At 40.8% G+C, this 16,864-nt stretch overlaps 1 protein-coding gene across 1 annotated transcript in view; it reads left to right on the top strand.

The window, feature by feature from the left end:
- EFCAB6 (EF-hand calcium binding domain 6) overlaps positions 1-16,864 on the top strand; it is a 108,773-nt gene that overhangs the window by 43,103 nt on the left and 48,806 nt on the right. The window contains 2 exon segments of the mRNA XM_075491299.1: positions 1,847-2,007; positions 10,869-10,932. Coding sequence (XP_075347414.1) covers positions 1,847-2,007; positions 10,869-10,932 — 225 coding nt within the window.

The following is a 16,864-nucleotide window of genomic DNA, read 5'->3' as shown; positions in this document are numbered from 1 at the left end:
TATTCTAAGAAACAACCTAAGCCACAGTTTGCAAATCTACTTCCTAATACTAAGAAGCTGTTCATAATTTTTCATAATTTTCAATATCAAATCTCTTTTAGGTTTGCATTAGTATGTCAGCTGACTAACTCCATATTTAGCTTTGTCTTAGGTAGTCTGGATAGTGTTTTTGAGAGATATCGAAGGAGAGCAGTAATGTCAAGAGAGATACTAGACGCACAAAAAGAAGGTCCCATTGAACAGCCTTGAATGGTGTGCATTGCTTTGAAACGCTTTGATGTTAGGAGCTGAAACAGGCTGCTTTCCACTCTGATGGCTCCAACAATAGCAACATTTGATGCAGCAGCTCAAGTCCCTTCCAGCTGGTTTGGAGTAGAATAAGGGTCTGGCTGAAATTCTGGGGCAAACTTTAGTAGTTGTAAAATTAGCATGCTGGGGAAAATGCAAATGCTGACAGTGTCTACATGCACAACTGATGTGCACACTAAGTGGGATTTACAAATTAAGCTGGTTAGGCTCATATTAGAGATGGAGACAGATAACTACCCATTTTTGTCATTTTAAATAAGTGTCCCAAATGAAGTAAATGCTAGCATGAGAGAAGGCAGGTAAAGGAAATGTTAAACATCACAGACCATTGTCACCTTGGGATGAAATACCACCAGGGATGACACAGTAGCCACACATGACGCTGGTGGCCGTGGTTTCACACTTTGAGAGTGATTCTGCCCTGGGGAGTAGGTCTGTTCTGGACTCTGTGCCTGGGTTTGTACACAGATCTTGATGAAAAGCAGCTGCAAGGAAGCCTGAGTGTCTGGGAATCCTTTTGTTTTGTGTCCTGAGTGGTGATGCCAGCTCCATCAATGTGGCTCATCCTGTAGAAAAGGCAGATTACAGGCTGTACAAATGAAAGAGGATTACAGTTGTACAAATGACAACTTTTTCAAGGAATTTCTTCATTTTTATAATTTCTCAGAAATTATTTGGTCAGAGGAATCTTAAAAACAGCAATGGGCAGAACCAGGACCTGGAACCAGTCTAGCCCCCCCAGCCAGCTAAGACAACCCAAGGGGCATCTCCACCTCCTTCCTTTCACATGAAATTTTGCATAGTACAGTGCTTGGTCAGATCTGCAATTATGCTGAGATTTTCTGTCAAAATGTGATCCTGTGTTTGTTTCTTCTCGGAATCTTCTGGTTTTAATGTACTCAATTTACAAGTGAAGACCACTTTTATTCTAACTGCCAGTGCTACAGACAGATCCTAAAGCAGGTTCAGTAAACCAGATTTTGTCATTTTCCCCTGTGCAAGCCATTGGCTTCAGATTATGCCCTGAGTAAGTTGAGTGCCACTTGCAATTCATTCAGTCCTGGTGGATTTTGTTTTACAGGACTGAAGGGAGAAACAACAGTAAAAGCTCTGTGTTGTTATCAGTCAGTAGACATGCCTCTTCAGTCACTTAAAGAAGCAGATCTGTGAAGTGAGGTATACGCTTTCTTGCAGTCACTTTTCAGAACAAACGTTTTCAAGGGTAGATTTTGGGCCTGATGTTGCATCATGCTTTCAAATTAGTACGCTAAAATTGTTTTAGTTGAACATAACTTTGTTTCAAATTAGATGGTTCATGAATAGCTTAATGGAACAAACCAAATAAAGAAGCCTGCTCTTCTTGTTCTAGCTTGTAATACTGTAAGCGATAACATGGTTCATTTTCAGTAAGTGTTGGTCTTCCAGCATTAGATTTGTCATTTTAGTACATTTTTTCATGTGGTAACTCTATCATAGTTTAACCTCGGGAACACTTTTTTTTTTTCTTTCCTGCATTACTAATTCATTCAATTGTCAGGTGGAGGAGATCCTTTCAGATAAAATCACAGAAAATTGGAAAGATTTTCATAAGGCTTTGCAGTGCTATGATCCTAAGTGTACCGGCACTATTAACAGAAGTCATCTAAGAAAAGTCCTACAGCTGTGTTGTCCCTCTTTGTCAGATCAACAATTTATGAAGTAAGTTGATGATGTGTGAGTTGTAACAGATCTAATGTAATTTCTTTTCTTACCATATTTTTCTTCCTGTCTTTTAATGTGACAGCTATAGCCGGAGGCATTAAGTATTTTGGTTTGCCTTAAGCACGTAGAAAAGAAAAGGTCGGTGGAAGAGATGCCCCACTCCTCATGTGGTCAGCTTGTAAATCCCTTATTTATTTTCATAACAATTCCATGTTGGAAACTCTTGTGAGTTTGACATTATTTCAGCATTTCAAAGGTGAGCCAAGCCTTTCCTACAAAGGAACAACTGATGTGCTGGAGATCGAAGACATTACCAAACATTATTTAGTATTTCCAAACACAATGTTATACAGAATTAATTAAATTAATGTTATGTCTTTCCTCAGTAGATTGTTGTTGTAAAGAACAAGGAATTGAAATTTAATATTGTCAACATGAAATCTCATTTTCAATATGAGCAGGCTCGCCAAAGTGGGGAGTCAAAAGAGCTACAAGCATGGGGAGCATGGGGTCAAAATATCTATGTCCAAAGAAGAGGGAATTTTATTAGGCATTTTATTGCAATAACATTTCAGTCAGGTTATAATCGGGTCTAATCTACTCTCTCAGGAGCTCTAGTTTTCTCTGCTTACAGCCAGTGACTTTCAGAAAGATGTGGAATTCTTTCCTACCTTTGAAAACATAATAGGAAAATCAAAGAAATCAGTTCCAGTCTGACCCTTACAACCCAATGTCCTGCTGATCATTGTGTGTGAGGAGCAAACACAACAGCATCAATAGGAAATGGCTTTTGGAAAATAATCTTTGATCCTGAAATATGAATGAGCATGAGCGTGATCAGTAAAACCAATTCTACTGTATGCATTTTCCTTTCTATAAATGTCTTAGAGAAAACTTTGGGTGCTATGCATTGGGTTCATAAAAGTCATGTTCCCAGCACAGTGTGTTATAACTATATGCTTTCATCATCTGTCAGTTTTATAGCTCTGTGTTTTGTAGTATATAATCAGTGGTCATTGATCATGAACAAGTAATTATCCTTTGAATTACCTGGGACTCAGCAGTTATACAATTTTCTAAATAATGTTTCTACCATTATTTGTGTCAATGAGAGATCTGTACTATAAGAAAAGTCAGGAATTACAGCCACTTTGAATTGGAAAGTGGTCTTTACTTGAAATTCTAAACATTCCTTAGAAGAAAATAATATAGAGTAAAGCAATGAGAGGCAAACTGTTACGGTTTAATTCATTCATCATTGTGGTCAATGGCTGTTTTGCTTTTGTTTTAAAAGTCTGCAAGATAAGCCTTGTGAGATCAGTTTAGTGAAATGCTGAACGCTGAGGCTGTGTTCTAGCCAAGCACAGGAAGAAGTGGGTGTAATCCTTTTAGGACTTCTGTTATGGTGAACATTGAACACATTTGCGTATTTGCATTGTTGAACTGTGGCATTGTTGAAAAGTGCAAGTATCTGTGTTTAGCAAAGCAAGGTGTGCAACACCATAGATGGGATGAGTTTGGAATCTTTTTATAGGAATAGCATTTGAAATATACTTCTAAAAGACAAGGTTTGGATTCCATTGTCAAAGACATTCAGGGACATATAGTCTTGCATAGGCCATCTTCAGTCCATGAAAACAGGGTCTCATTCACACCATATTATTAACGCTTCTGTAGTAAACATTTCTAAAGGCACCTGTTCTTAGCAGTATTATTCATCAGGGTCATGTTCTAGAGAGTTGATGACCACACTGGAGAAGAAATGTAATTCTTATAATAAGATGAAGAGAGAATTTATACTCAATGATTCAATAGATGGCCTACTTGATTGGAGAAGTATTTGGTTTTAGAATAAATGATTAACAATATAGCTAATTAAGTTAGAATGGCTCATCCACAGGTGAGAAGATATTTTGTTGTCATTTACTTTTAGAGTTGTCATTCTACGATATAGCCTGACTCCTTAAAAATATGTTTTGACTCGCCTCTTTTTACCAATCTATATTTCTTTGTTTCAAATGTGGCATTAATTTTTATGTTAAATCTTATTTAAGACTATCCTAGGAAAATGTTGTGGATTGTGCAGAGAAACAGTGGATGGCACTGTTCATTCGCTGCTCTAAAGTGGTAAGAAATGCCAGGTTTAAAAAGGCTGTATTTTAAAATAATAAGCAAAAAAAAAAGTAATTGACTCCTCTAAATGCATACACACTGGGCTTAAGACTCTCACATCTGTGCTGGGAATGTCATAACCAGATTGGGGATTTAGCACGGCTGCTTTAAGGGATGCAGGGTTTTTGAGTAAAAGGTGATGAAGTGACTGAATTACATTCTGAATTCCAGTGGTTCAGCTACATCAGTCTTATTTATTTGAAATGATACTTCTGCTTTGGGGGGCTTCTACTATAATTGGACTTTTGCATCAATGTGACTCATCCTGAGGCACTTGAGGACAATACTGCTATCGCTGCAGCAGAATAGCTGGCATGCTTGTCCCAGATGGCTTCCTGTGAGATGACATTCAGACTGGGGAAAAGAGGGAACAATTTTTAATGGCATTTGGAAGCCTTTTATGGATTACACTCACAAAGCAGATGTTGCTCTGTAGTGTTCACAGCCATTTTCTCTGTGAAGGCTACACTTGTTTTAGCTGAGCATGGCTTCACAAATACCAGAAAATGGAGACTCTTTCCCCTCCTTCTCACCCCTCTAACACTTTCTACCCTGCAGTGTATATGGTATGGATTAGATTTCTCAAAAGAAATGAAAGCTTTGGTTTCTTTTTTTTTTTCCCTGGAAGGAAGGCATTGAGGCACTTGATATGTTAAGTTACAAGTGGTTTTTACCACAGGTATTTTTTTAGTGTCATTGTAAACAGAACAGGCACTTGGGATAAGTGGAATGCAGAGAATGCCCTGTGTCCCCAGCACAAGGACAGGAGCCTTCTGCTTTCATCCAGGAATGCCCCAAAGCTTTATGAACATGAATGAAATCCTGGAAGGCTGAACAGCTCAGTGAAGCAGCGACACAGTGGTGACAAGGGCTCTGATTCATGAGCTCTGCTAATTTATACGGCAGTGATTTAAGAGGATAATTTGACAGGCCCAGGGAACTACCAACTCGACCTCTTTGCTGGAAGTTACCCTCAGAATAACAGAAGGGGCTGAACAAACAGTGTGTCCGCTCCTGGGCTGCTAAGGTTCACATCCAGGAGTATTAACTTAGGCCGCTAGTGATTTCATTTTCTATTCGTATGCCAGGCAGTAAGTTAAGGTAAACAAGGGCTTTCATTCATGATTTCTGACAGATTTAATTGTGGAGTGGCTGTGATCTTAGCTCCCTCTTCCACCAATGCAGCTGAATTTGACAGGTCAGTGTCGGGTGAGCCAAGTTTCTTTCAAGTGTCCACCGTATAATTCAAGTGCTAATTACGGAGGGTATTCACAAAGGGTAACTGTAGGTAGGGGAGGCTTGTGTCCTTAGACTCCTTCTAGAGTCAATGGAGTTCTTCCAGGTAATTATACAGTGTTTAAGTTAGGTTCCTGCTTTCTCTATAGGCTACAGAAGGAGCCTGGGAAGGCTAGTTTCCAGTGCCCAAGGATAGCCTTCTGAATAATGCTCTTAACTGTATGTGGAAAGGAAATGTGTTACTTTGATTGTCTTTGCCTTAAGGCATTTGTATTATGCGTTGTTCTCAACCTCCCAAATTATTTTAAATTCTTATTTTATCCAGGTTATGCTATAAATACAAGTATAACTATTCTGATAGAATCTTTTACAAGATGCTTTTGGATAACTTAAAAGTTGCTGTTCTTTCTGGTGACTTAAATAGTATCAGCTCACATATATCAAAGGAAAAACAACACAGAGAAGAAAAAAGGCAAACTTTCAAAAAGGTACTGTTATTACAGACAATTTTCTATTTAATGTAAAGAAAAAATATGTATAGAAAGGAGACTTTCAGATAGACTGAGGATACATGCTATTTTTCTAATGGTAAGTACTATCCTGGGCTGATCTCTCATTTTGCAGAGAGATATTCAAAATTGTATAACACTCAAAGCATTGCATCAGGAGAGCAAACATACATGGATCATTCATCAAAGACTCTAGGATTCAGGTAAAAATGGTTGAGCACACTTTACAGGGTCCACAAGGATTATATCTCACTGCATCATTCAAAAGTTGGGGGTTTGCCCTCTAGATAATGTCTGAAGAGTAAGCTTGTGATCCTCTGTAGAATCAGTGCGGCTCATTATTCAGGAACTGGATTTGAACATTCAGAGGATCAGGAACTCTGGCACATCTAATGGCTGTGACTACTGCAGGCCATAGCTACAACCTCCAGCTGAACCAGCATCATTGATATTGGCATCCAGGTTACAAAGATGTATGATCTATTGATTCTCCTCACTTTTTACTTTTGAATATATGTAAACGCCTGCATAATCTAGGGGGGAAACAACAAACTTTCCCTTGTAACGGGATGAGCTTCTCTTAAAAACTTTTTTTTTCTTATATTGGCATGATAATCTACATGTATGGTCAGACCCGGGACACAGGTATTTCCTTTCACTTGAACCCAGATAATGCTTTACTCTAATATGTCCATGGAGGCATGCTCACTGCCTATCTTCCCTCATTTTTAGGCTGGTATTCCATGAAACAGAATGCCCTATGCAAAGCTCACCTTTCTGTCAACAGGTCTCAAGACAGGAGTATGCCCTGTCTTGCCCCAGATTCTCCTCAGACTTCTTTGTTTCCTCTTCAACGATCCGACCTTTTTGTGTTTCTTCAGTCCCCATCTGAATCTCCTTCAGAGCCGCTCTAGGGATTGCCTTGCCTGTGCATTCACACGTCAGAACTGGCAGCTTATTCCTATGGCTCAAAAAGCCCATTTCTGTTGTCTCTGTTCTGTTGTCTTGCCACAGGATCTCCATGCACTTTTCAAAGGAGGCTAAATGTTGCAGGGACACCAAACATACATAGGTATAAACAATGGCCTCTAAGCTCTGACCATGAATACCAATTTCAGTGCCACTCTTAATGCAACCTGCAGCAAAGCTCTCACAAAATGGTTTGTAGGCCCACCAGGACCTTCATGTTTCTGTCATGAACATAGAGGAATTGCCAGTGGATATTTGGCATTTGAATCGGCAACATGAGGATTCAAATGCCTGCCAAAGGACCCTGCCGAAGGACATTCTGCACTCACCAGAATTAACTTATCACTCTTTGCCAAGCTCTGCTGTAGAAAGGCAAAGCAAAGGAGGAGCATGCTATCCATCTTCTGAAGGCCTCTCAGGCACTGGGACATCCTTCTGTCTCTCCTAGAGAGGTCTTGGGATGATACAAGCCTTCTGGGATATTTTTTAAAAGACCACAATCTCCTTCACCTTCTTGCCAAGGTGCTTGTTGGCTATGCAGCCTTTGGACTGCCTTATACAGTGCTGTCAGTCGCTAGCTATTGGGAGGATGTCAACTGTTTGCAAGTGTTACCTGGCTACCTGCCAGCAGTTCATGTGAGACAAGTTCTCGGGCACGTGGCTTGAGTCATTTTACTACGTCAGGCCCACACAGGAGTGAGTAAATCCCGTGTGCGGAAAGCTGGGACCATGCTGGAAACATACCAAGTCTGACCTTTTATTTATGATGTTGACAAGAACTGTTGGTTTAGGCATTCTGACAAGTTTAAAACAGAACCTTTGGATGTTCGGTTCCTGACTTGGCCAGTGTCTTGGAGCTATGTCAGATGAGTTGCTCCTTCTGTAAGTTTAAGCAGTGGTTTACATCTTCCCTTCAGTTCCTCTTGTCCCAGTGATGTTCTGTGGTGGCCAAGTCAGTTCTGGTACCAACACCTTCTAAGCCTTCTAGCCTGGAGTTCAAGGCTTCTGTCCCTCCTCCTGAAATTGCTAAAATGAAACTTCAGTATCCTTATGAATCTTAATTTTACCTCTTTCCTTGTTATATAACGGGTGCTGTGGGGCTCTTATTTGCCACATCATGTCTGCTCCTCTCTCTAGCGAGAATTCGTGACCAGTAATGGAAAAGAAATATTACATGAAGTCTCTAGGAAAGCAAGCCTGGCCTCTTTTTTACCAAAGTGGTGATTTTGGACCAACGGTCTGCAACAGGTGGAATCTTGATACTTCCACATCTTTCCACCTGTAAGTTCTTTAGCAGGTTGGGGCGGTTAAGGTGTCCCTACCTGTGAAAGATCCTGTTCTACAATGGCCTTCATCTTAATCCTCAGGATTTTTAGCAGACTGCCTCTGTCTCTGAAATTCTTTCCTAATTTGCTTTTGCAAGACACCAGGAAATATCTAAGACGTTATGGCTGGCTCCTTCTACGTAATATTTTTTGGGAACAGAGTGTTCCTGCAGATGCATTCCTAGATTGTTCCCAAAGCAGAATATGAGCTGTACTTCAATCAAGAAATCAACCTGGTTTTGTTTTCTGCAAGCTGAGTTTGTCCCTCCTGTTCTTGAGGTCAAAAGATCTTTCAGAAATTCCCCAAAGCTATTTTTACTGAGGTCCAATGCCACTTCTACTGAAAGACTGTCAAAGCAGAGAGCTGGCAAGATAAAAAAAATGCAGATGACTCACCAACATGGAATACAGTTCTGTCAATAGGACACAGTACGCTAAACTCAAGATAAATCAGTGGCCTCACTAATAAATATCTCTGTCCCTAACTTCTGCTGAGCCACCATCTGGAGCTTTATCCATACCTTCAGCAAGCATTCTGGCACCCAGAACTGATGTGTTAGAGTAGACAGTTAGGTTAGGTTTGTCAGGCCTGAATGAAGAACTTTGAGACCCAGCTCCAGTGAGATGGAAATGTGCAGGGAGTAGGGTTTAGTGTCTCGCACAGTTGGTAAATGTACTTGTGGCTTATTACTTGAAGGTAGAAAAAGAACATACTTCTCATTGAGTACTTCAAGCTGGCAGCTGGGCAAGAGACAGTATGTGGCTAGCCCAGAGATGCACATATGCTGATTGCTTGGCTAGCTGCTAACCAATGGAAAAGATAATGTCCCTGCCTTCCCAACCAGGAGAGTGAAGAGTCTCTCTCCTTTTCATGACTGTCGATTTCACAAAACTTGTAACCACTGTATCTGAAGACCCCTACCCCTCTCAAGTTTGACTGAAATTGGTAGATGGACTCCAAATTTAGGGGAAAGGCTGACAGATGTGGAGGAAAAGGCTGATTGCATTATTCTTATTTCCCTAGGGAACCAAGGTAAAAGTGGTGCTGGTTGGACGGGAGTATAATTTAAAATATAAGCTTGCCTGAAATCAGGGTAGATCTCAAGGATCCCTAGTGGCTCTTGTGTCTCTTAACAGGCTTTGAACTCTTTGTGACTCTGTAATTACCGCCTGAAAGCAGGAATAGATTTCTTAGAAATATGTCAGTAACTCTCCAGTTCTTCGCCTTCTCTCTTTTTAAAGCTAGGTAGTGTGTTTGCTTTTCTGCATAAATTGGGGAGACAATTTGAGCCATTTATTTAAGAACCAATATGAATACATAGCAATATTCTGTAATTTGTTTTTTCCTTATTTGTTATTAGCATTCATTGTTCAAGCAGCCTGCTAATATTTGACTCTTTATCAAAGACAGATACAAAAAGAAGCTTTAAGTGCTTCATCCCCTTAATGCAATCTGTTGGTAGTTTTCTTTCTCTGTTGAATAGAAAGCCAAATTTTTTCTTGATCCCTTTTATATTACTGAAGCATTTATAGAGTGAGTTCTCATTACTCTTGATATTTTTGGTATTGAATCTCACGTTGTGTTGTGCCCTTTCAGATTTTGGTCGTATATACTCATGCTTCTCTCTTATACTGTGATGGCATGTTTCACTGATGCACTGCCAGCTCTCCTCAAGTTATTTTCCCTTTAGACCCATTTCCCATGAGACTTTAGTTCCTTGAGAAGGTAGAAATCTACTTTTTTTCACTATTCTCTTGCCTTCCTTTTACAAGTGTCATAAACTCTGTCATTCCATCATCATTCCTACCTAAGCTGCATTTCACCTTTTCAAGCAGTTTCTCTGTGTTAATTAGGATAAAATTTAGAAAGACTTTCCCTTCACTAGGTTTTGCAGCATCAGCAGCATGTCACTGACACATTCTGATAATCTGCTGGACAACCTGTGTTCTGCTGTAATCATTACCCAACCAATTACAACCAGCTCTTTTACCCTGGATGATTTTGCCTCTTTTTTTTTTTTTTTTTCTCAGAAAAAATCTCCAAATCTCCAAGAGCCTCAAATCCATATCCTGTTTTCCCTGTTGGTGATGTATAGTGAGCATCCTACCATTGTAGCACTCATGTTCTCATAGGTTTTTATCAGTAGAACTCTAAATAAGGTTTAATTTACTGAACTGTAAGATTCCAGGATCTTCCAAGAACCATGAGGACTTCCAGGTCGCCTCCTTTACACCACATTTCTTATATTCACGTACTGACAGCCAGCATGCTTGATCCATTCTGTCTGGTTTTGTCTCTTCCTATGACCCTGTAATGTATAACCCTGTTCCAAGTAGTTTTAGGTCCTCAGCTAAGTGGCTGTGGTTAATACCTTCCTGTGAGCTTTTATGTCAGCTCCTTTCTTCAATCTAGTCTAAGGCTTCCCTACTGGGTTATAAAGCTAGCAGATAAAGAGACCTTTTTGTGAATAAGCCCCTGACAGGGAAGATGGTCTTTTAGATGACATCCTGCAAGTAATCATTCATTTATTTCCAGGACACATCCAGCCTTTGCCTCAGTCTTGAACTTCAATAAGGAGGAAGGGTGTAAAGAACATTTGAGTTTACCTTCATCGCTTGTCCTGTAATTACTTTTTCATTTTCTCAGGGTCCTTCATGGCAAGGCCTATGCTGATAGGCAGGAGAACACAAAAATCAGTGGGATGGGGCAGGTAAAGCTGGTAATGTTTTGGCAACCTCTTGCATTCAGGCAAGACAGCAGATATCTCAGAAGATCAGGTGCCTTCAGCAGATGAGTCCATCTGAGATCCTCAGGAGGGAGTCACCAGTCACTGTCATCTTTTGATCCCTTTTGGGAGGCTTAGAGTTAATTTTGCGTGTGCTGCTCAGATCAAAGTAAAACTCTTTTCATTAGCATATTCTTAGAATAAGAGTTAAAGTGTTGAGATTATCTTCAAGTTTAGGGAATGCTATAAAACACACTTAATAAATCTATAAAATAAGGCTGGTGAATATTTCTGCATTTTGCTTATATGGAAATACATGCTCTAAAATTTAACAAAAATAATTGTTCTGACTTTCCTTTTCATGGGTTATAGTAAATCTATAATGGATGTAAAATAGGTACAAGTAGGACACATTACATACCCTTTAATTTAATTTCTTTTCTGTCTTTAAAAGTTATTAAATATTTAATTGTTATTTATTTTAATGGCTTATTGATGAAGGTTGTGGCATTTCAGCAGGGAGATTATATAGTCCATATCTATAGACTTCCTTATAAGGCCTGAGAAAGGAAGGTATTCTGGCCATTCCTCCAAAGGGAACAAGCATGGAAGTGATTTACTTGGGATCCAGGAAGAGGGAAAACATCATAAGATATTTTTTCCTTCTAAAATCAATGGAAAGACTTTCATTAACTTCTTTCGTATTAGCTTAGCCATCTCATGTTAACTGAGGAGGTATTAAAGGATAAAGGTGGCTCCTTAGCTGATGTAGAAACTTGGGCTCATTAGAAACTAAGCCTGTGATTTGGAGGTCTAGGATCTCCATTTGCAGAAGAAATACTTCGGAGCAGTATCAGTCAATTTTGTTGTTGTTGTTTCTTTTCTGTAAAGCAAGCTATACATAAGAAATATTTGCACAATATAGGCCTTGGAATCAATGTGTGCTCTAACTTGATCAACCTATCATTTTGTTTTGCATCAAAGAAGATTCTTCCATGTCTATGTCTTCTTTGTCATTAAAGCAGCCTTGTTCATTATTGCTGAATCAAATGTTTGAAACTACAAAAATAAGCGACTTGTCTTCACAATCTTTCAATTTTAGAATCAAGCAGATTGAAGATCAAGCTAACAAATACGCCCAGAATAGAACTGTTGATGAAGTAATTAAAAGGCTGAAGGACACAGTGATACAACAGGCAGAAACTACTAAAGACAGCTTATTTGCCTACAACAAGCAATCACATGGGAAAATTAATAAAGCTGGCTTGTGGAAGGCAGGAAAAATGTTAGCTATTTTTCTCTCTCCTGTACTCTTCCCAGAAAGATACTTATTGTCTGAGCGACGTGCATGCTTACACAGCTAGCGTTAAATTCTCCATGACTGTTTCAGTTACTGATGAGCTAAACAGGTCTCATGCAGGTTATTATATGAGAAAGAACCTCAACCTGTCTTTAAAGACATAAAGTCGTCATCGTGTAGCGGCACTACACCTTGAAAGCTCCAACTGCTCCCAGTTGTCAAAAAGATCATGTATGAATTGGGACTGGCAAGACACAGTTGGGATTTGGAGGTCTAATGTCAACCACCAACACACCTCTTACGTGAAGTGAGTGGGCATACCTTAAAGAATGACCTAAGCCTTAACTCAGAGTCCTTAAGCCCTCTTTGCAACTCCACAGTGGTAGCTGGTAGGAACTGGATATAGGTAGGTGAAGAATAAGATTCTTAACAGATACAGCATGACACTTCAGGGAGAATGACCTAGCTAATTTTATACCATCTTTCAGATTTCTGAGCCTCAGCTTCCTCTGAACCACTCTTGGACTGCAGTGTGGCTCGTGATCACGCTGGGACCAGGGAGCACCCTCTGGGCTCCCCGGCTCTCTTCCTTGCTCATTCTTGCTCTACTTTCAAAGGAGCCTGCAGTGACTGTGTCAGAGAAATCTCGTCCAGACGTCTAGTAGCATTTCAGGGCATAGACTTGTCCCCAACAGGAGAGGAGAACCTTCCTGTAGCTCTTATTTGAATTCAGTGGATTTGATCATGTTGTAAATTTCCAATGTAATTATTCGATGTTGGGTGGCTTTTGATACTGGGCTAGCTGATCTAGCATCTTAGTGCTGAGAGGATCCACAATAATACGAATGTATTGAAATTGTATAGTTTTTACTTGCCAAGACTTCCAATTGAATTTTGTAGGTGTCTTTTTTGAGGTAGGGTTTTCTGCGGTGTTCCCAGGGCCCATCACAGCCTTGATGGCTTATCCGACTGCATGTTGTGCTTTGGACAGACTTGTGAGGTCGTGGATTTGGGACTGTAGCTGTGATGCTGATGGTACCCAGCTGTACATTTCTTTCTTTTCACATTTCAGAGCAAAATGCTTTGCTGAAAGTTGAGACTGGGCAGGAGAAGAGACATGATGGCAGTAATATTTCCATAGTCTACCTAGGTTTAAGCAAGAGCTGCTGCTGAATAGTGTTATGACAGTAATGCATGCTGGACCCTTTGTCCAGGCACTGAAGTAAGGTAAGAGTCAGCAAGGGTTAAACCAGAACTGTACCTTTGAAAATGGCCTGCATAGTCCCTTGAGAAACTTTGTCCCAATCTGTTTTTACTCTGGTTCTTTAATAAACATCATCTTCCCATCTGCGTACCATGGACGGTACAAGTTTTCGCCAGCTACTGTTGCAGGGCCAAATGTGCTGACTCTAAGGGGGGTGACAAGCTGTTGCCTTCCTTTCTCTCCTTCTCGACATAGACCCATGAGGTATGTGCTCCACATCATATGACAGGACGAAGGCTGTTACTGTAGAGCCTTCCCCCATGAACACTGTAGCTGCATTCAGCCACACATCTTCTTACCCTCAGGTGGATATCTTCCTGCAATCGTGTGCAGGAAGTGAAATTGCTTTGACATGAAGGGGAGGGAAAGGGGGAGGAGAAAACACATAAAATATTTTCCATTTTTCTTAAAATTTTCTTGTTATTAATTAAGAATGTGTTAAGCTGCAACCCTTCTTCCCATACAGATCTGACATCTGTGGCACATACCTTTGGGACATTGGCTTTGGTTACTGTGATTTACACTACAATGTGATACCTAAGAGGCTTATATGTTGCCTGCAGCTAATGCGTTTTGTCACTATTAGGTAGAACAAACTCATTCTACCTGCTGCTTTTTCTTCTGCGTTGGCTGTCTGTGTACAACTCACATTTAAGATATTTGTATAGCACCAGAAGCTATTGAACAGTTAGTCTTTGTGATTTCATTGTTCTTTTATTACACTATGGATGATGTATTTCTCAAGTTTTGGCAATGCACAAAGGATAAAAAATCATCATGTACCTGTAGCCAGGTATATGCATCACTGCACTGTGATGTTCTTGGACCCTGCAAGCTCAGCAGAGTCCACCTGGGTAGAATACTGCCCAGGAACTCTGCCCTGCTGCTGCTGATTATGATCATTCAAAAGGGGCATGCTTCCCTGCAGTAGTCCTGTTCTACCCTGCCTTGTGCTGAGTGAAATAAGCCTGCCCTGGAATGGATGAGGACGAGAGCTCTGCGTGAACAAGGATGATTAAAAGGGATTCCTCGTCAGAACTGAAGTGACAGACTACCTTATGTCTCTGGGAACAGCCTGGGCATGTGTGTTTTCAGGTGAAATGCAGACTGAAACTGATTCTCCATCACTTGTGGTCTTCAGAGAACTCTGCACCTTTTGCAAAAGAAAGGGTTTTTCCACCTCATCGTCTAGGTAGAATTCCAACTGGGAGTTTTCACATTCTTCCTGCTTTAATTTCCCTGACATTTCTACCAAGATGTTCATCAATCCCTGCCCTGGGAGCACAGCTGCTTTTCATCCCAGAGCTCGTGGAGTTTCAGTGGTAGACAACATCTAGCACCATTGTAGGCAATGTGGGTAATCTCCCCTGGCCTCCAATTGCTGCTTCGGAAGGATGTAGGACTCTCTGTGTCACATCTGCCAGCTGCATATAGATGGTTTGGATACATTAGGTTGTCGCAAATGGTGTAGGCAATATACGTGTCCCAAGTGCATTTAGGTGGGTAGGTTGTGAAGCATTTTGGGGTGCCACTGAGGTTAAAGTGATCTACAGTGGTATGCTGTTCTTCGACTGGCTCTTGACTCTGTAGCTGGGCAGATGTGCCAACGCCATCGCCCACCTTATTGGCACGTCTGAAACTGCTACGCTGACCTACAGCTTCATTTAGAGCAGCCAGGCAGCTAGCCTACAGCTGGGCAGAGTTGCTCGTCCTCAGAGGCGGAATAGGTTACTCAAACATAGTGTGGTAGTGGTAAACATAAAAGCATACTTGTTTTCTAATCTGTTATTCCAGGCCAAGCCATAGGAGTGGGCAAAAGACGTCTGCCCAACTTGGAAGCGGATAAGCTCTGTTTATTTGTATAACATTACGTTACAGCGGCGCTAAGGGAGTGGGCAGAATGCACCCTTATATTCCTCTGAAGGGTAATTGATCTTGGTATGCTGAATAACCCAAAAATGCAGACATAAAATCACCAGTTAACCTTTGCAGGGTTATACCAACACTCTTGGTTCTCTGTGGTTTTCTCTCCAGCCTACAGCATAAGGACACCTTTTAGCTGCTTGCTTGCGGAGTACCAAAGGCGTGAGGTGGGTTAGTGAAGGGGGGATGCCAAACTGCACCTCCTTTACCAAAGAGTAACATAGTACCTCTGGCTTCACTGGCCTGGTTCTCCTGGGAACTGGGCAAGTAGGCACAGACCCTGCTTTTGCACCTTTGGACTTGCCTAATTTTTAATATAGTTTAAAATCAGGAAGATGGTAACTGAAACTCTGTCAGGGGTCCTGGGGTAACATCCACAATTTGTATGTGTGCCTTCACTTTTGTGAAGCATTACAATATCTCCTTCCTGTGAGGTTGTCATCAATCCTCTTCCTTTAAATAAGACTTAGAAACTATGCCTTTTGTGAGCCATTCAGCACAGGACAATGACCTAGTCGTACAAGTTAATATGACTTAATCTTGTATGCAGTTTTGGCAGAGTTTTATAACTTTTTTTTCTCCAGATGAAAGTGCTAATAGTTGAGACTGTTGTCACCAGCATTACTATTGTGACTGATTCTTGCCAGCTTTGATTGGATTTGTGCGGCCAGATTTCCTTATCGCAATATTAAGCATTTGATCTGATGGTAAATACTTGTTCAACAGAACATAAAATGAGCTTGCTTATCCAGAAGCTTTACATCCATAGAAAGGAATGATAATTTGCTAATTATTCTCACTTTTTTAACACTCCTTATGCTGTTCAGCTATTTAATGATTTTTTTCTTTTAATCTGTACAATTAACTAAAATATAATGGCAAGAGTAATCGCTGTAGGAACACTTGGAAAGTCAGGACAGAGCTGTGCAGGATAGTTATAAAGAAATACACCCAAATCAGGAGTTACAAAGCAGCTGAAGGAAACGAAAGGTTTTGGAGAAAGCCCTCAGCAGCAGCAGGGACTGCAACTACAACTTTTCAGGGAAACAGGAGGTCAGAAAAGTAGAAGAAAACCAGACACCCCTCCACAGTCGACTGCCAGGTAACATTAAGAGGGGCGCAATGGGAGACAGACGCTGCTCTGGACTGCCGCACCTCTTAGATGCAGAGAGGTAGAGGGTCTGCAAAAAAAAGAGAAGGGGACACAGGAGGAATGTAGGAAGATCAGAAAGTTCCCTGCCAAAATAGATTACCTAAAATGGATCCCCAGATGTGCTTTGAAGAGCAGCAATGCAGAAGGAATCATGCCTTCCACCCTGCTGCAGCTGTATGTGGTTCAGGGGCCCGAGTCCATTCTGCAGCATTTCTTGCCCAGGAGGTAGTTGTGGCAGGCTTGTGGGGAAAAGTGCTAGCAGCAAATTCTACAAATG

Source organism: Mycteria americana, chromosome 1 (genome assembly GCF_035582795.1).
Source record: "Mycteria americana isolate JAX WOST 10 ecotype Jacksonville Zoo and Gardens chromosome 1, USCA_MyAme_1.0, whole genome shotgun sequence".
Lineage (NCBI taxonomy): Eukaryota > Metazoa > Chordata > Aves > Ciconiiformes > Ciconiidae > Mycteria > Mycteria americana.
This window is presented reverse-complemented; position numbering and strand designations above follow the sequence as displayed.